This window comes from Ochlerotatus camptorhynchus, unplaced genomic scaffold (assembly GCF_037179485.1).
Source record: "Ochlerotatus camptorhynchus isolate MF236.1 unplaced genomic scaffold, CSIRO-AGI_Acam_v1.1 ptg000307l, whole genome shotgun sequence".
Taxonomy (NCBI): Eukaryota; Metazoa; Arthropoda; class Insecta; order Diptera; family Culicidae; genus Ochlerotatus; species Ochlerotatus camptorhynchus.
In genome coordinates, this window is record NW_027040795.1 from 91,569 (window position 1) to 112,651 (window position 21,083).

Consider the following 21,083-nt stretch of genomic DNA (forward strand, 5'->3'; position numbering starts at 1 on the left):
GAGAGTTCACTGTATATGCAAGGTTGCAAAGACTCATTTCAGCTAAAACAATGTTTTTCTAAATTATGAAATAATTAGATGCCATGATCAAATTTTGGATTGGTAGGATACAAGAAGAGGTTGCAAAGAATGTGTTTGACATATTAAACCTGTTTATTTCACTTCATGAGAGTCACAATCAGCGATTTTTCACAAACTCACTCACTCACTCAGCGATCAGCAAATCGCTAATTGTGACTCATAGAAAGCAAAATTTACAGGTTTTATGTTTCCAACGCATACTTTGTAACCTCTTCTTGTAAGTTACAAGTAAAACATGCCATCATACCATCTTTTGGTTTTATTATTCCGAAAAACATTATTTTAGCTGAAATGAGTCTTTGCAACCTTGTATATATGTATGATCTATCAAGCGAAACCTCAATAACAGGGCTGGTAGCGATCAATGCTGTCAAAAATAGTGATTTTAGTGACCATTTTGAAGAAATAAGTGACGAAATAGTGACTTATAGTTGTATAAAAGTGACTTAAAAGTGACCTAAAGGAAGAAAGTTCGTCGTTCAGATGGCATACCAAAAAAATGTTTGATGTTTTAGACTTAGAATCTCATAAACACTTAAATATGTACGATATTAACCTTTATAGCAAAAGATTCAATAGAAAGTTCATGACTTAACCTCCAAGTGTCCAATACCTGGAAAAACATAAAAAATCGGGAATTTTCAGAGAACTTTATTTCTCCTGAAAATACCTGGAAGTCTCAGGGATTCTTATCATTACTCAGGAAAATTAAAAATTCCTCACTACGGATATTCCAAAGAAAATAATGCATTTCAAAATTAAAACATTACACAATGAACTTTATAGACCCAGAATGAATTGATCTTCAGTCACAAATACATTTTAAAAATTCAGAGGCTTTGAAAGATTTTTTTTTGTTCGTAGAATATGCTTATTTCCCACAAATTTAGTAAATTCTGAACTGCGTCAAATTCCTTGCACAGTTTTAAGGCTCATGGCATTTTATATATTATAATTTCTAAGAACATCATTCCACGGGAGTTCTGGGAAAAAAAATATGAGAAAAACAAGTGCAATCTGCTTTTGTGGTAGTTCTGAGGAATTTTAAATTTTATGTGAAGCCTGATATAGTTTTGAATAATATTTCAAGAAAACCTTGAATTGAAAACTCTTAGGAATGTCTCCTCCTGTGAACTTCAGATGAAAATTCCAAGGGCATTCTAAGGATAATTGCATGACGTCTGTGAAAGACAATGAAATCGGAGCATAACTCCTCATATTTTTTTTGGTGAAAACTTAGGGCGAATGGGATGCTAAAAGGAGGATGACAATTAAATCTGAGAATAACTCCAGGAGATCTTCAAATAAATTCGGAAAGATTGCCAAACAAATTAAGAGGGGAGAAATCTAAGAAATTTGTGAGGAGAAATGAAAATTAATTCTAAGGAGACTTTCAATGTGAGTAGAATTCAAAGGAAAGGAGTGAGATTAAAAAGGAAATCTGAAATGAATTCAATGAAAATTCTGAGAATCTTTCGATAGGATTTCTTACTGAGGAGAATTTCAAGGTAATTCCTAGGAAAATTAAAAGAAAATTGAATTCCGAGGATAGTTTCAACGAACATTTTGAAGTTTATTTCAATGGAATTTTGAGAAGTATTCTAACTATATTCTTGTGATATTTTTTAGAAAGTTCAGAGAAGCGTTCCAAGAATATTTCTGAAATAATTCCACGAGCGTTTCGGGAGAATAAAAGCGAATGATGAGAAGAACTCCAAGCAAATTTTCATGAGAAATCTCCGTTGATTATGTCTTCAGAACAACTTAAAAGTTCCCAAAATATTTCTGATGCTAATGAAACTGCCTTGAAGTTCTATTTTAGTTTGAGATACTAACCTGATGCTCGCAATACTTCTCTCATAGCTACCCTGAATCTTCTAAAGTTTTCAGATAAATCATAAAATTCCAAGGAACTCCTTGTAAGTCGCAGCAAATTTCTTTAAATTAATGAGATTTTTCTGATGTTATCTGATCGTCCGCGAAGTAGTCGGAACTTCATTGAATATAATAAAACAATCTAAAAATATCTGAAGTTCTAAGAAGTTCTCTGAAATTTCTTGAAAATATCGGTGCATGCAATACTTGCTGGAGCTTCGTTGATGTGATCTAATCAACTTAGATAAATTTTCGAAATTTTATAGATCTTGAAATTTCCATGATCAAACCCTTGAAATACTCTCACATTTTCCGGATGTTCATATAATTTGTATTGCGTTCCAGAAATTTTCTCTGAGCAAAACTGAAGTTTCCGGAAATTCCCAGAAATTTTCTTGAAACTTCTTTGGTTTCTACAATTTCCTTGATTTTTTTTTTTAATTTTTTTTTGTAGTGATCCAGTGGCAGCACTTGCTTAAACTCTACACTGGACCCCTTTTATTGATAAATTTTGCTTCTATGAGCCTCTATTTTAAATCAACACACAGACGTTCCTAGGCTATGGTGCCCGTTTGGTCACTGTTGTTTTTGTGCTGATCCAAATAGTTTTGATAATATAATTGCGCATTTTTTTTTAAGGTTGATTTTTGTCCCAGTCTTGTCTTCTGTCGTCACTTATTTTGTCATTTTGTCTTGTGTATTAACCCCGACTTGTCTTGTTTATTGTGTCAACTTGTGTCTATTGTCCTTCCCCATCTGTTACTTTGTCATGACTAATTTCATTGATATATAAAAATAGTAATATCAATTACAGGATAATATGGTTATTTCTCGATTACTTTTTCAAAGGGAAGCACCAGCTCCTGCAAACAATGCATCCGATCGTCGATCCGGCGCAACCGGCAGCTCGCACACGCTTATCAACACCACCAGCAGGTAGAGGAAAATTTCCCCTATCTGATGATAGTGCCAGCCCGCGTGGGCGAGCCACCAGTTAAGCCAAATCAACGACCAAACGCACCGCCTACAAAAGCCAATACGCTCCCTTGAAAAAGTTATCGAGATTTCTACTAATTAATGAATTATTGACAATTACCTCTCATGATCCTTGGCTCTGATTTTAACTTACCACTTTTTGATTATTTATCAAATACCTCTCCCAGAATATATAACTCCCCGATGCCTTGTTGGTTTCTGGTCTCATTTGGATTGGTCCTGAATTTGTTTGACATCCTGTTCGAAGTAATTCTTTGAGTTCCAGCTTGTACGTGTCTCACGTCATATGATTCGCCATTCATAAAGATAATGGGTTAAAAGGGAGTAAAACATACATAAAGGTAGATTAGTATTAGTTGTACTTGATCCAAACAATAGAAAGAAACATAGATGACTTAGTAGAAAAATAAAACTATTATATAACTAAAAGTGCAATGGATAAGTGTTAGTTCCGGGATCATTTTAGTGTTAGTAGTTATGTTAGTTTTGATCCGTATTCAGCCCTGCCCTCCAGCACTATTTGCAGCAATTGTGATAAGATTATGCAACACTGCTACTACTACTATGTTAGATGTATGACTTGTCAATTTTCGCAACGCAATGTCTTTCAATAAATCACTCAATCAATTTGATGTTTGAAAATTTGCTCAAAAAGGCTTTGTTGACACATCATACCTTACCGAAAACTAAAGCACAACAATCCTAATTCTTATTTCAAACCTATCAACATATTTAACACATCTTTCCTAAAATTTCACTTGTTCGTAAGCGCTTGGTTGAAGATATGACTTTCGCTATTGACATTGTCTGTAATTAACAAATACACTAAATAGGAAGATTTATTATACAACTTCATAGGCTAGTCGCCTCCCTAAGCGGACCCCCCGCGTCCTATCTCTTATGTTAATTAACTTTCTGAATTCTATAATTGAAGTTTATTTAATAAATAACTGAAATCTCTAATCTACCTACACAATCATAACCCATGCTTTTAAACTACAATTTAACGTGTTTCAAGTACTTCTGGCTTTTACATATATTAATTATATCTTTGTTCGTCCCAGATGACACCTTCAAGTGACTCAAATGCTTCACTTTGAAGTTAGTTTCCAAGCTAATTTTAAATTGTATATTGTATAGGGTAAATGTTCCAACTACGCTCTCACGTTTCCACTATGTGGCACCACAAAAATACATATGGGTATGTCACAATAGAAGCACACCACAGTGGAAATCCCGAGCCATAGTTCAAACACCTATCCCAAATCAAAATGAAGCACATATAAGATTAGTTACAATACCATGTACCAAAATGGTGTTTAACATTGTTCCCTGAGTAATACCTCAATGAAAACAACAATGAAAGTTTGTCACGCAAATAGAAGGAGCACCGATGGGCACTTTCTGAAATACTTCAATAGTATAATTCCCTTGCAAACCCACATAAATCTATCGTAAAAAATAAATAAAATAAGAGTGATTTGCGGCAAAACCCGCCAGTATCACACCCAACGTCAGTGCCTATACGTAAGCGTACTACGACGCGGCTCTCAATAAAAGGAGTAACAAGTGTGATACTATCACTGCTAGACTAGATCTTTGGTTCTCTCATGCAGTGGTTTATCAGAGAGGGGAAGCTTAGTAATCCCCATTGCCTGCCCATGACGCCATTCTATCGCGGCATGAGCCAGCAACGCTGACCATAAACCCACCGTCTCCAACACTCCACTAGCATGAAATTAAGCCCGCCCACCAACAGCAAGGTGCAAAAACTAGCCAAGGGGAGGGCTCCTTGATTTTTTTTAATTGCCTTTTAATTATATCATCTGTTTTGATGTTCTTAGAGCTCCCTTAAAGCTCTCAATTCTAATGAAGATCTCGGTTCTGCTTTAAAATAAATGGAATTCTCGTAAACAACCTGAAATTCTCTGGATTTTTGTGAAGTTCCTGAAATATTTATGAAGTTTTCATAAATTTTCTGAAGGTACTCTGTACTTCCCTGTAATTCTCGAAACATCTAAAGGGTTCTTGATTTTATTTCAGCACATCATGGAACTATCCTGAATTTGTCTAAACTTACGCTTATAGATTTTGAAACCAATCCATTAGTCTGGACTTAAGTTTCGGGGACTTCTCCTTAAGATCTCTGAAATTCCCCAAAGATATCTAGATCTAGTTTTTGTGAGATAAATAGAATTTCTTAAAAGTTTCCAAAATGTTGCTAGTACGAAACTTCAAGACATTAAAAGTGTTGTGATCTTAGACTTACTAAAATTAAGTAAAGCTGTTTCTTTAAAACTGATTGTCTTGTCTTAAAAACATTTGCGTTAATTTCTGTTGTTGTTTCGCAAAAAAAAAACATATTTTTAACGCATTTATAAAAAGCTTTCTTATTATAAACCTGGAAATTATCCGCCAAAGTTATGGAAAACCCTGAACAACTCAGGTAACTTTATTTAGCCAAATGGGTGGACACCCTGTAAATAGAAAAATACTATTAAACTTAAAAAAAAACTCTATACAAGGTCGCCAACTTCGAGTTGTTCAAAAATTAGAACACAATGTAGGCCTATCCTATGCACTGCAAGAAGAATGATCAAACTTGAAATAAATTTACGTTAAAAAAAGTTTAAAATAGTGACTGATTACAAGAAAAAGTGACTAAGGCCTTAAAAAAGAGACTTTTTAGTGACTGGCTTGAAAAAAGTGACCAAGTCACTAAAAAGTGACTCACTACCAGCCCTGCAATAAGGGCCCAGAAATAGTTGAGAAATAATATAAAAATCAATACAAAATTGCGTACACGGTCAAATCGCTTAATTTAACAATACAATAAAGTTGTGCACAACTTAATGAAAGGGGTCAACCATAAAGTTCGTGAATTTGTATTTGGTAATAAAACAGGAAAAAAGGTTATTTTCCATTTAAATCCACTTAATTTTGGTATCCTTGAGAGATACGTATTTCGACTACAATGTGCAGTGTTCATCAGTGTAATTTCCACTAAAGACTTATCAAAATCTGACCCCCTTAAGTACTCATTAATCAAGTGGAATTAAATGGAAGACAACCCAAAGGGTGATACGGTCAAAATTTGGTCAATATCAACTTGACGTATTTCTTTCAATTTTGCATTTAAAAAACCTGAACACCCCTCATTTTGAAGGTGTGTGTGTGTAGAATGTTGCTCCTATTTTGATTTTGGAATTCACTCTTCAGTTGTCAAAATGCCGTCCTAGCAAGAAGAGCAGCGTATCAAAATTTTGCTCGCGCATCGCGAAAATCCGAGCTACTCGCACGCAAAGTTGGCAAAATCGCTAAAAGTTGCCAAATCAACCGTTACAAATGTAATTAAAGTGTTTGGGGAACGTTTGTCGACAGCCAGGAAGTCTGGATCGGGGGGAAATCGAAAACCGGAAGCCGCTGAGACGACAAAGAGAGTTGCCGGTAGTTTCAAGCGAAACCCTAACATCGCTCTCCGAGATGCCGCAAATAAGCTGGGTGTATCGTCTACAACCGTGCATCGAGCCAAAAAACGAGCCGGACTATCGACTTACAAGAAGGTAGTGACTCCAAATCGCGATGATAAACAAAATACGACGGCCAAAGCGCGATCCCGGAGGCTGTACACGACGATGCTGACGAAGTTTGACTGCGTGGTAATGGACGACGAAACCTACGTCAAAGCCGACTACAAGCAGCTTCCGGGACAGGAGTTTTATACGGCAAAAGGAAGGGGAAAGGTAGCAGATGTTTTCAAGCACATGAAACTGTCAAAGTTCGCAAAGAAATATCTGGTTTGGCAAGCCATCTGTACCTGTGGCTTGAAAAGCAGCATTTTCATAGCTTCCGGGACTGTCAACCAAGAAATTTACGTGAAAGAGTGTTTGAATAAACGTCTGCTGCCTTTCCTGAAGAAACACGGTTGTTCCGTACTGTTTTGGCCGGATTTGGCATCTTGCCATTACGGTAAAAAAGCCATGGAGTGGTACGCCGCCAACAACGTGCAGGTGGTTCCCAAGGACAAGAACCCTCCCAACACGCCAGAGCTCCGCCCAATTGAGAAATACTGGGCTATTGTCAAGCGGAACCTAAAGAAGACCAAAAAAACTGCTAAGGGCGAGCAGCAGTTCAAGGCAAACTGGCTTTCTGCGGCGAAGAAGGTGGACAAGGTGGCTGTACAAAATCTGATGGCAGGGGTCAAGCGTAAGGCCCGGCAATTCGGATTTGGAAAAGCGGAAGCCTAACTGAATATTTTTCCTGAATTTTATACTAATTGAACTTGAAAAAGAAATTTAATTTGATTTTTTAAATAAACGATTTCACCGATTTACACGCGTTTTCCCTTGACCAAATTTTGACCGTATCACCCTTTATTTGCTGTTTTATTTAAGCATTCCGCTAACAGCCCAATTTCATTACTTCATTATGATGACTACTTTTTGCTCGTTCCATCCTGTATTAAACATTATATAAGGTCCGTCACTTCAATGCTCATCGAAGTCAGTTTAATTCTACACAGACTTTTCTGTTTCATGTTAATGAAATGGCGTCACTTATTTTGCGGTGAAATCATGGAAACGCACTAAAATTGCGGCTAGTCACATTGATGGGGAATTGATGCTGACATTAGGTGGCTAGTGAAATTTAGCATTTTGCAGGTATTGAAATTAATACGTTGTAACACTGAAGATGTGTATTCTTTGGTTGAGTAAACGTTGTTTGTTATGAAGGTTGAACTCAAACTATAGACTCTGAAAAAATCCCCTTAATTATGCATTGTTGCATCGAAATCTAATGAGCCGCTTTCTTTCGTAGGAAATCTCGCACAATCAAATGAGAACATACCTCGATCGGAATCGTTCCATGATGATAACAGGTAATTGATTTGACTTGCAGTTTGTTCAACTCTCGTTGTAGTGATGTACCATTTCTACGGTTCTGTAGGTTCCAGTACGTCCTGGCAGCGGCTACCTCTATTGCCACCAAGAACAATGAAGAATCTCTCACCTACCTGAATCAGGGACAGAGCTACGAGATTAAGTTAAAGAAACTGGGTGATCTGTCGCCTTTCAGGGGGAAGATATTGAAGAGCGTCATCAAGATTTGCTTCCACGAGCGACGCCTACAGTACATGGAACGCGAACAGATGCAACTGTGGCAGGCGTCGCGACCCGGGGAAAGAATTTTAGATGTAAGTATGGTTTGATTGACCGGTAGGTCTGAACTAATGCTCATTTTCATCCCTTGCAGGTTGATATTCCACTTTCGTATGGATTGATTCAGGTGCAACCGAATAATAGCAGTCTTCTGAATACGATTGAGGTTTTCTGGGACCCTATGAAGGAGGTCGGCGTGTACATCAAGGTGAATTGTATCTCAACCGAGTTTACGCCGAAGAAGCACGGTGGCGAAAAAGGAGTTCCATTTCGCATACAGGTGGAAACCTTCCTAGACAGTTCGGTGAACGACAGTAGTGGCACCGGTTCAAATGGTATGGACAGCACGGCGCGGCCACTGCACGCGGCAGCGTGTCAAATTAAGGTTAATTACATTTCTATGAAGGACTGCTCTTTGCCTCAGGATAAAGAGCCGCAATTTCTTTGTTGCTTACACCAAGATATGGTTCTCTTAAATTATTCCATAAGGTTTTCAAACTGAAAGGAGCTGACCGAAAGCATAAGCAGGACCGAGAAAAGATCTTGAAGCGGCCGACTGCCGAACAGGAAAAGTTCCAACGGAGTTGTGAGTGCACAATTTTGTCCGATATCACGACGGAATCGATGATAACTCCACTTGTCGGTGGATTCAGTCCGGAGAAGTAAGTATCTTGTAGGATTTCCTAATGATGTTCGATTTCACAATATGGATTTTGTTTAGTATCAAGCGCAATATATCACCGCTTCTGGGAGCACCAACTTCGCCGGTACATATTAACAAATTTGAAAACATCATGTCCTCGTTCTGTAATGGGCCGGTTAATTCGGCGAGCAAGCAGGCAGCAATGGTCGCTGCAGTGGCAGCAGCTGTCAGTAGTAATCCTATCGCGATTGGCAACGTATCTTCTACCAATGGCCTTTGTAAGTTGATGGATCAGAATGTGCTTTCTCCACCGCAGGCCAGCATCGATTTGGATGATTACGTGCCAAACATTTCGAAGGATTCCAATCCGATAGCGTTGGCTCAGTGGTTGAGCTATCATCGGTTGGGCACGTATGCGAAAACCTTTTCGCAGTTCTCGGGGTCCGATTTGTTGAGGTATTGTTTGTTCAGCTAAATGGTTTCGTCTATACATTCTATATGGTATGTTTTGTTCTTTGCAGAATGTCAAAGGATGATTTGTGTAAAATATGCGGCCTAGCCGATGGCATACGCATGTTCAACATCCTCCATTCAAAGTAAGTAGAATGAAATTAATTTCCATGGCATTGGAAGCAAATGTTTTTTTTTCACTTTCAGGGCAATCACCCCTCGACTCACACTCTACGTATGCTTCGAGGGCAGCACGTATCACGCCGTCTACCTACACTCCAACACAATACCAGAGTTGGTACAGAATTTGCAGAAAATTCCCGGATTCCTCGATGCCGTACATTGTTCCAACTCTTCCGAAAATTGCAACCCGTGGGCTTCTAACTACCAGCGTGCCTTGAAAAATGCCGTCAATGGAGCCTCCGGTGTAAACAAATATTCAAATGTTTCCACAACTGACGTCCACACGTCAGTTCCATCACCTTCCTCTCCGATTTCTTCGTCGTCACTTCCTCCAAGGCCAAACCTGTTGATCAACGGGCCGAATGGAGTCAATGTCCTGTTAACCGAAGACGTACTAAACAATATCCGAGATGAGAGTTTGTTCCAACTCGAAGTGAAACCAAACGGAAACGTTCTTATGAAGGCGGTTCCAGCTGCAGGCAGCGTTACTCCTGGAAGTACGGGAGAGAATGAAATGAATTGAAAGATTTTTGTGAAATGCTCAACCGTTCTCTCTTGCAGATGGATGTTTTTATGAATCGTACTTTATTTTACTAGTAACTGTTACCATTTGTTGTTTGATGTTCGGTGTTGGATATACTTTTTTGCTAAGAATATTTTACGAGAATCCATATGATGGATTAAGTTAAACATACTTCGTTATATAAATTTTAAAGTGTTAAATGTTCAAGATTATATAAATCCACTCTTATTGTTTCATCTGCAGCCTTTGATAACTGCGTGCTGAATAGTCTAATAAAAAGCATTCATTGGAGGTTTAGACATATGAAAAATGTTTATTCAACCGGACGAAACGCACATATTCAAAAACGATCAAAAGTAGGTGGTTCAACTGAAACTATAGTTGCATTTTGATGCGGAACCGGATAAATCAGGCTTCTTTGCGCTCAGTTTTTATAAAGCTGGTATTTTTTTTTATTTCAATTCTGGAAAGGTCTCTCAACAACCTCCAAAATCATTACGAGCACGAGAGGCCGGGATTCGCATTAGAATGGTATAATTAAAATAAAAAAAAATCGTTGTAAAGTAAACTTCTCATTTCCAATTATAAGTTGGCCGCAAACTTTCTCATTGAGACAAACACAATAATTGGGTTTTGAAAACCTAACTCTACCTTCCCCACAACAATCAGGTATTGTAGCCATATAAAACAATGTTGCATTTGTGATGCAAGAAGAGAACGTGCCGTGTTAATCAGGTTAATCATAGCCATAGGAGATTTTTTACTAGTACAAATAAAAACTGGACCTTTTCTTGTAAGTAAGGCGCATGCAGCACTGCTGTGAAACTGTATGATGTGAAAAAAAATCAATGCTCCTTAATCGCCGGAACATAAATGTGCCTTACCAATGTAGCTGTGAATACAGAGTAACGGAATCATCACATTTTAGAGCAATTGTGCACATAACAAAAGTTTAAATAAAATACACAAAATATATACAAAAACAAACCAGAAACAACTTGCAGTTTGCAGTTTGAGATGTGGAATTTGTTACTATAGTGAAAACTCATACCGGTTCTTCGTAATGTTGCATGTGATTATCATTATTAACTTTTTCTCTCCGAACTCAAAGGCCTCGTGCTTCGGGAAAAAGAAATGTGACACAAGGCGCGGCCGTAGCAGGACCAATTTTATGACGCTACGGGTTTTGTTTTTTTTTTTCGTTTTACCTTCAAATAAAATACACTATATTTTCTACATCTAGGATCTTTAGATGAAATGTATGTTATCTCAAATAAAGTTGTAGTTAGTTGTGATATGCATTCTTTTAATTAATTTACTGTGAAAGAAGTCACCGGAATTGAACACATTTGCCCACACGTATTTAACCCTCTTCTTCCCCTGGTGATCCATAATGTTCCGTTCCGTCTCATGTTTATCAATCTCAGAAAGGAAAAAGTCCATTTAGACTTATTTGTATGCAAAGGATGAAAAAAGTGGGATAGTATTGGCTTGTGTATATAGAGTTTACACTTGCTACACACTAAGAATTCGGTGTAATTTTTTACCGAATTTTCATCAGCTGAACGTCCGGAAAAAATCAGACATTTAATCAATTAGTTTTAAGGTTTCAGAACAAGTAAAACTTCACAACAATGGCAAGACTCGATTATTTAAACAAGGCTGACAGTGTTTTGAAAAAAAAATAGGGTCAAAGTATATTTTTAGTATAAAGTATCAAGTATGTAGACCCTCTAAAATTATATTGCAAGAGAGCTTAAAAGTGAAGCAAAGCGTTAAATCAGACTTTATATCCCCAAAACATAGAACATTTTGCCACACATTGTGATTATATAGTGCCATCACCATTCATCATTTAATAAAGTGAAGCCTAAGAGGCTACCCTAAAGGTAACTTTGCGCAGTTCTAGAGGTACTGACAAGCGTATTCATTATCACCTGACAACAGTATTCAGTATCACCTGAAGAACCTTCAGGCGACTGTTTTTATTTTGGACTCTATCAGGCACCGTCACCGCTGATAACACCTACAGCGCTCCCAGTACCACGAGCAAGATCATCGGTGTTTGAGGCGTCGTTACGTAACGGTGTCATTATCTGCACCGTCATAGTTGCAATACCAAACACACTATACTCCCAGACCAGCGTGTGCCACGTGGTTGCTCCAAGTGGTTCCTTAGCGGCGACAAAGTCGAACCAGGCCCACGTGTGGATACTTGGTGTGGGCACACGAGCGAGAGTATCGGCGTTTGAGGCGTCGACACACAACGGGGCACAATGGGGCATGAAGTAGTTCGCCTCCTCGTGGTGTGCCCTGGAAACGTTAATTATCGAACCCAAGGGAGAGTTATTGCGGCTAAACGAACTACAGCAGAGTAAGGACGCTGGAGCCCCATCCAGCTCGTCCGTGGACAGTTGGCTGACTATCACGTCTGCTCTAGAACTCATGCGAACAATTAAAAGCGGACAATAAGAGGAAGACCCTGCATAGCGCAACCGGCTCCCTCCCATGATGTAATGCTTTCGGGCGGTTCCGGGGAGGGCAAGGGCCAAGAGCACAGCGTAAGGTTTAGTGGGTCGGGAGCGCTACTTCTCCCTGGGGGGGACGTGGTGTCAAATCAGTCTACTGATCATTCTTGTATGAAACTGGTTCCAAACGTAAACAAACGCTGTGGGTTTCTTATGGCTTGTTTACGTTTGGAACCAGTTATGCGAGGTAGGCGACGATTGTTCGCATTTGACAGCAACCTCCCCCCCTTGACTTCTCCCATCCCCACACCCTGAGTTATCTTCTCAGGTGTCTGGAAGCAGATTCCCCCATGTATAAAAAAAACACAACGGTGTCCAGAAGAATAACTACGTCAGAACAAAAATCCAGTTTAGATCAAACCAGTTTGTTAAAGAGAATAACGTGCACGTTTAAGGCGATAGGACAAAACCATTACAATAAACAGTCTGCAATTAAGTCTTTTACATACGTTTTTTATCGACCGCTGGGTTCATCACTGAGAGATTTAACTAAAATCAGAAATTTTCGGTTTCGTTTGAGTTTTGGTAGTTCTTACCTGCCCTTCCCTGAGAGGACTAGTTGGGCACCGGAATTGAACACGTTCTTTCACAGTATGGCGCTTAAGCGAAAGGGTTTCCGAAAGGGTAGTTCATTGAGGAGTTTGCCGATTCTGCGGACATAGTTTGAAAGACTCAGCTGCTAAAAAAGTCTATGGTTTAGTAAATTTATCTACTGTTTTTTCTAGTATTGTCGCACTGCAATCTACTGAACTGTTACAATGAATAATAGCACTAAAATTTATGCAGCATAATAGTAGGGGAAAGTGTGGAAATATGGCACACGCTTAAAAATCAACTTATGGATCATATTTTACAAAAAATCTGTTGCAGGCTTAATGCTTGAAGCCTACTTCAACTATCGATTTTATTGAAGTCTATAAAACACTTTTCTCTAGAGCAAATATTCGAAAAATGTTAGACTAGCTCAATATGTTAAAATTGTTATAAGATGTCAGAATCAGAAAATAAGGTCTATCAGTAGTTTCTGATACCTTATCGTTGATATTCCTTCAGCAGCTTTGTAAATGGTTGGTCTTATATGACACGATGTTTTTTCTAGATTTTAATAAAGATCAAAGATTTTCCTAAGAATATATTGCTCGCTTCTGAAATTAAATTTATTATACAACTTATATTGTTTCTGTTAAATATTTTTATGCTAAAACCACTTTTATTTGCTCACTAAGCATATCGAAAATGAATGCTTCATCTAGTAAATTGATTTACTGAAATTATTATTCGCTTTTAATAAATTTAGCCAATTTAGATATTGAAGATATCTGGACACACAAAGAAAAATCGTTGTTAAAATAAAAAAATAGCATCGGTGAAATTAACAGTTTGTGTTGGTTCTTTTTGATAGAATGCGGATAGCTTTCAAAATGAAAGTCATCCAACTGTCAAATCAAAAGTTTCCCAATCATTACTTTTAAAAGTTAAAGGTTTTAAAATAAATTGTACTACTGTCAAATGAAAAGTATGACAGTGTTGAAATTAAAAGTGAATAACTTTTGATTCTAAAATAGAATTTGAGGTTAAAGTCTGGTATAGTTAAAATAGTCGTTTGATAATTGAATGAGGAACATATTTTTAATTTAAATATAAAAGTTTTCAATTTTTTTCATTCTTTTGAACATCAAATTAAAAGTTTTTATTATTCGAAAGAAAGAATCGAAAGTATCTTTATTATTTAGTATTTCTCGTTTTTTGATCGAATCACTGAACAAACTGTTTAGAACCTCCAAACCCAGATTGTGCAGGTACAGGCGGTGAAGACTTCGGTTCGAGATCGTGGACTGGTTTAATCACTTGCATCCGAGCACGAACCTCCAAGTCTCCAAGAATCGGCCACAATCACCAGGTTCAAGGATGGAAACACTATGAAAGGACAGTTAGAGAAAAGTCATTAGGGCAAACAGTGTCATTTGAGTATAAATAAGTTGTTTATACCTACCATAATCATTAAACGGAATGATTCCCTGTGGTCGCCATCAGTTCCAATTCGTGAATGCTCCGGATAGACTTGGTTGTCTGTTGTACCACCACTTTCAGTTCAGGGCCAGCCAGTGGCAAATACAATGTCGCTCGACTGAGTCATGATTTTTCCGGTGCTCCCGGAATCCCCTTATTATTATTAAAACCTTTCATTGGGCATGCCGCTAAATTGAATGACTTTAACCTAATGATTTCCTCCTTCTACTTCTACAGCAGAGAGGCAAAAAGGAACTTTTTCAAGAGGATTCCATCGTCCGGCGAAGGATTCCACACTACATGAGTTCGGAAATATGCGGAATTCCTTTTTCTAACAATAAAGGCCGGATCGGGACACTTTTCGGGATAATTATCCCTTATCAACAAATAGTAGAAAATTTTGCCATTTGCACCATCTGCTTTTTTCTACACTCACGTCATTATTAATCTACCTAGAAATGTGTAGAAATCTCTCCACGAAGAAGGTGTTTTGACCCAAGTTTTGACAGTTCCACAATTTTCGATTTGAAAATTTACACTTTTAAAACTACAAGTTAAAATCAAAATATGTACTTTTGGTTTGAAAAAAAAACCTTGTTGTATTAAATATTTTCTTAGTTAGAATAAAGGCCCAAGCGCGATGACAGCGGCAGCGAAAAAACCCTATTTGAGTAAGGCTGCTTGTCTGATTGAAAATTAGCTAAAACCAAATCGACTTCGGTTAGGCATCTTGATGTCGTTTGTGACAACTGTCAAACTTTCCGTTTCCGCCCACATTACGTTTGGACCTTAACTCATTTTTGAATACTTTTAAATTGAAAGTTCAATACTTTTACCACAGACAAACAGACATAACACATTGAATATTTCTCACTGTAAAACATAGTCACTAAAACATTATCGCTATCTGTTGAGTACACTGTGGTGGGTAGTACGCTGAATAGATGGCGTTAGTGTGTAAACGTCAAACGCAAGGGAACTGACTATGCGCGCCACAGGTAGCGATACTACCAACTACGATACTTTTAAATTGGACGTTAAATGCTTGTTCGATGAACAACTTGCGAGCGCTATGTCTGTTTGTCTGTGCTTTTACTTATACAATTAACGTTTTTTTTTGTATGTGCTTCAAATATCAGCCAGAATCAAATTTGTTAGAAGCAGCGCTTCAAATGATTGCCCAAGAAGACGCCACAAACATTTCAAAAATTAAAGTTGATATGGACAGTCTGGTTAGTTTTTTCAGTCTGGTAGTAGGGTAGAGAACTACTTCGGCCTAATCGCCCATTTTGGGCCTATCGATCAGAAAACTTCAAATAAATCCATGATTCCAGAGTTAACAAGTCAGTTATGCGTTTGGTACGATACTTTAGTTAATAAGCTTCCGAACGAAGTCAATGAGAACGCGTGATATGAATGTTTGCACCCATTATTCCCAAAAACAAGAGAAGCGCTCCGACCGAATCAATTTTTATCTTCATCCGATAGGCCGAAGTGAATTCATTGGCGTTTCAATGCGTTAGGCCGAGTTTAGAATCCGTAGGCGAAGTTTGGCATCAAGAAGCAGTGTTAGACTTCTGACAATATCTAAACGATTGGTTTCTCTTTATCAAATATTACGGTATCCAACAGCCGATTACCTCGGCATTTACTTTTGCTGATATATCTGCAAAATATCTGTTTGTTAGCTGATATCTTAGCAAAATTATATTTCAGGCGAAACGTTTGATAACGGCCATTACAAGCGAACCGAAGAACGCCCACGTAAACCGACAACATCATCGGATGGGGGAAATTTTCCCCTTTCCGATAATTGTATTGGTTTGCGTGGGCGTACTTCGGTTCGCGTGTAAAGGGCCTTACAACTTTTGTTTACAACAGTTTTTGTGCCGTTATCAAATGTTACGCCTGATTTGTTAGCTGAGTCTCGGCAATAATTGTTTTACTGAATCTCAGCAAAATAAATTGCAGAACTACTCGGCTGTTGTAAGCTCAGCGAAAAAAATTAAATATGCATAACATGAATGGTAACATTATTCTACAAACAACCTGTATGATATCTCGTACACGTCGGTATAAGCACTTTTCTATTAGAGTGGAGTTTCCGCAGGTTGCCTTCCACGTGGTCGGTCAACCTTGCTCGTTGCGTGCCTTTCCGGCCGTTTTCGAGAACCATTTTCAGGGGTTGTCGTCTGACATTCTAACGTCGTGTCGTTATTTTTGCGCATCGGATGACAGGTGGTTCTCCTAGCAGCAGGTGCAATTCGCGGTTCATTCGCATCCTCCACATTCCGTCATCCATCTGCAGTTCACCGTAGTTTACACCAGGAGGCTGGCAACCCAATTAGGTTCTGCACCGTGACGTCACGAATGAACTCAGTGTTAATCGGCTGAACCTTTTTGACAGTTCAATGGTACTGTTTACAAGCACTTAGTCGTTTTTTAGAAAAAAAAAATCTAAAATTTACGAATTTTAACTTGAAAATTGTCGAGGAACAGCGCATTGCAAGGATGTTGCTCGTGAACATTGCAGAAATGTGGTTTACATCTCACTGCAGTCTGAAAAATTATCGAGAAAATCCACCCAAGAAAAAATCGGCTAAGTCCACGTAAACAGTACCACTAAACTGTCATTAGATTGAGGTTAACCCCGACGGTGCAAAACCTAATTAGGTACTGCAGCGTGACGTCATAAATGAACTCAGTGTTAATCGGCTGAACCTTTTTGACAGTTCAGTGGTACTGTTTACAAGCACTTAGTCGTTTTTTTAGAAAAAAAATTTCTTAATTTTTTGAATTTTAACTTGAAAATTGTCGAGGAACAGCGCGTTGCAAGGATGTTGCTCGTGAACATTACAGAAATGCTGTTAACATCTCACTGCAGCCTGAAAAATTATCGAGAAAATCCACCCAAGAAACAGTCGACTAAGTCCACGTAAACAGTACCACTGAACTGTCATCAGATTGAGGTTAACCCCGACGGTGCAAAACCTAATATCAATCATATACGTTTGACAGTAGGCAACATCGTTTACACAATACGACCATCTGTTCAGCATACTGCCCATCACAGTATACTCAGATGGCGGTAGTGTTTTAGCTACGATGTTTTATTTTGAAAAAATATTCAATGTTTTATGTCTGTTTGTCTGTAGTTTGATCATTTATACACGGTTAGAAAAAAGTACCATAATTAAGTTCTTTTCACTTATCTCAGCACTATAGTGCAGGAACCCAAAAGAAGGTAAAGCAGGTCAAAGTAATTTTCATTTACTTGTGTGCAGTTCGTATGGAATTTTCCAAATTAACCAAAAGTAAGTTAGTTGTACCCAACAGTAGGTAAATATGATTATACTCAACGTTGGGTTCCCACACTTTACTATCCCTGTTTGGTGTTTTTGCTCGTCCTTTTTTGACAACATTAGTAGGAGAAAAGGAGACAAACTAGTCAAAAGTAGGTAAAAGTGAACTGGCCGTTGGGTACTTTTTTTCTTACCGTGTACAATAACATAATCGTGATTAACCAATTTTTGTCCGTTCCACCCTTTATTATGTGATGGATTCAATAAACCGTACATAGGGGAAATGGCTCTAATGTTGGCCTATGGATCTAAGATTAGGCCCATGGCTAAAAATCTGCTATTAATCAATTTTATCTAGATGAACGCGTCATTGGGACGGTACTAATGGATATTTTTGGTCGCTATTGAAAATTTAGTCGATTGCTGGATTTATGTATGGGCCCAAATTAGGGGCATTTAGGCCGACATTACATCCATTTCCCCTACCAGATTGTTTCAGTGTGGAATATCTTTTGTTCTAGCTCTTTTTTCAAAAACACATTTTTGCATGTCAAAACAACGAAAACCCTTCCGAGAAGGAAAGGGTTAACGATGAAACCGAACTGCTTGTTTGGTTTTGATATAACTTGTTTGTAATGCGGTCGGAAAATAAGTTCACGGTCCAATATTACACCGAGATCCCTAACCTGATCCAAACGTTCAAGAGTTTGACCAGATATTGATAGACTGTAGTTGAAGTTAATCTGACGTTTCCTACTGAATGTGATCGTGTTACACTTTTTAATACATACACTGAGGTAAAAGAACGTAAGGATTCCGTACACACAACAAATAATCATTGATAAAATTAAAAGAACCGTTGATAGAATTAAAAGTTTGCATGTGTCCTTTTTATTAGAAAGTAGCTAACTTTCAAAATGAAAGTCAACCAACTGTCAAAACAAAAGTTTAGCATATTATTAATTTTAAAAGTTTTAACTTTCAAATCATATTGTAGAACTGTCAAACTAAAAACCAAATACTTTTAGATTGATGTTGGAAAAGTGTTGCTTCAAAAGAAGGCTATTTCATCGCATTAGTATAAGTTTTCACCTCAAATACGAATTATTTTTAATTTAATTGCTTTTATGTAAAAGGGAAATAACCAATATTTATATTTATTTATTTAATATTTTGTAAATATTCATATGTCTATTTTTCATTCACATCAGGATGTTGATATCAGGGATGTTGTCTTTGGCGGATGGCTTTAGTGAAGGTTTTCTCCCAGACGCGGGGCTCCAACATGCAGTGGAGTTGGTCGAACGAAAGTGCATATTGTTTTCACAGCTGGCCGGCGATAAGCAGCAAAACCTGGTGCGACTAAATCTAACCAGTGTCCTATAGAAAAGAACGGAATCTGTAATCCCTCCAGCGATATATTGCAAACGCTATTGATAGCCACCGGAAGCATCTCTGTAGTGTGCTCTAACGTCCCAATATGCTGGCGATCTGGAAAATAATCATCTTGTTTTTCAAAACCACCCTCAGATTATCTAGACAGTAGTTGCAATCTTACCTTCTGCGAAAACTTTACTCTTTCTCATTGCCTCCATTACCGGAATCGGTTCCCGGAACTGCACGATGCACGATTGATTTTCTGCGGTTGGATTCTTGTGTCTCATACTATATGCCCTATTGGATTTTTGGACCATGACAATGAGCTTTTCAAGAGGTGATTTTGACAGTTGTACAATTTTTATTTTAAAAGTATGAACTTTTAAAATTACATGTCGATAATGAAAGAAAAACTTTCAAACCAAAGAAAAACAATTCATTTTGAAAATATTCATAGTTAAAACTACCAAATTCGAGAAACTTTTAATTTGAAATGTTAAAATTTTTAAAGAAACAATTTTTGTTTTTTGTGTGTAAGAACCATTTATGAATTTTAGTCACAAGAACACAGTATGAATTTCATTGATTTGCCTTATGAAAATAATGTGGACAAAAAAATAAATAAAACGGAGCAGACTGGAACCGAACCATGGGCGTTGAGATTACGTGGGCCGTGTATTGACTACTCGTCTTTCAACGCTTGGGAATTTGAAATCGTTGAACGCGTATAAGAGCTACCTCATGTTAAACAAAAATTATTTATAAGCCACGCTTATGAAATTCATATGTGTCGGTCTTAAGTCGAGCCTAAAGAAATTCTTAAGTTTATTTGCCTCAGTGTAGGGCCCTATTATGTAAGTCGAGTCGAGCGTCACTTCTGGTCACTGGTTTATTTTGGCATTACAGAAGTGATACCAACAATCAATACGAAACTAACGATTTTAAATTGGCTCACCACTTTAGTAGCCTATTGGTCCCAAGCAAACGATTAACGTACCCTATTCTAAAGGGTGATACGGTCAAAATTTGGTCAATATAAACTTGACGTATTTCTTTCAATTTTGCATTTAAAAAACCTGAACACCCCTCATTTTGAAGGTGTGTGTGTGTAGAATGTTGCTCCTATTTTGATTTTGGAATTCACTCTTCAGTTGTCAAAATGCCGTCCAAGCAAGAAGAGCAGCGTATCAAAATTTTGCTCGCGCATCGCGAAAATCCGAGCTACTCGCACGCAAAGTTGGCAAAATCGCTAAAAGTTGCCAAATCAACCGTTACAAATGTAATTAAAGTGTTTGGGGAACGTTTGTCGACAGCCAGGAAGTCTGGATCGGGGGGAAATCGAAAACCGGAAGCCGCTGAGACGACAAAGAGAGTTGCCGGTAGTTTCAAGCGAAACCCTAACCTCTCTCTCCGAGATGCCGCAAATAAGCTGGGTGTATAGTCTACAACCGTGCATCGAGCCAAAAAACGAGCCGGACTATCGACTTACAAGAAGGTAGTGACTCCAAATCGCGATGATAAACAAAATACGACGGCCAAAGCGCGATCCCGGAGGCTGTACACGACGATGCTGATGAAGTTTGACTGCGTGGTAATGGACGACGAAACCTACGTCAAAGCCGACTACAAGCAGCTTCCGGGACAGGAGTTTTATACGGCAAAAGGAAGGGGAAAGGTAGCAGATGTTTTCAAGCACATGAAACTGTCAAAGTTCGCAAAGAAATATCTGGTTTGGCAAGCCATCTGTACCTGTGGCTTGAAAAGCAGCATTTTCATAGCTTCCGGGACTGTCAACCAAGAAATTTACGTGAAAGAGTGTTTGAATAAACGTCTGCTGCCTTTCCTGAAGAAACACGGTTGTTCCGTACTGTTTTGGCCGGATTTGGCATCTTGCCATTACGGTAAAAAGGCCATGGAGTGGTACGCCGCCAACAACGTGCAGGTGGTTCCCAAGGA

At 38.1% G+C, this 21,083-nt stretch overlaps 1 protein-coding gene across 3 annotated transcripts in view; it reads left to right on the forward strand.

Moving 5' to 3' along the window:
• gem (gemini) overlaps positions 1-11,205 on the forward strand; it is a 47,792-nt gene extending 36,587 nt beyond the window's left edge. For 2 of the 3 annotated variants that reach the window (XM_065229067.1, XM_065229069.1), the window contains 7 exons: positions 7,771-7,831; positions 7,873-8,146; positions 8,206-8,496; positions 8,601-8,773; positions 8,833-9,210; positions 9,276-9,350; positions 9,412-11,205. In XM_065229067.1, the coding sequence (XP_065085139.1) occupies positions 7,771-7,831; positions 7,873-8,146; positions 8,206-8,496; positions 8,601-8,773; positions 8,833-9,210; positions 9,276-9,350; positions 9,412-9,910 (1,751 nt within the window). In that variant the 3' untranslated portion in view covers positions 9,911-11,205. The remainder of the gene's footprint in view (positions 1-7,770; positions 7,832-7,872; positions 8,147-8,205; positions 8,497-8,600; positions 8,774-8,832; positions 9,211-9,275; positions 9,351-9,411) is intronic. The other variant, XM_065229068.1, reaches the window with a different exon arrangement.
• The last annotated feature ends 9,878 nt before the right edge of the window (positions 11,206-21,083 follow it).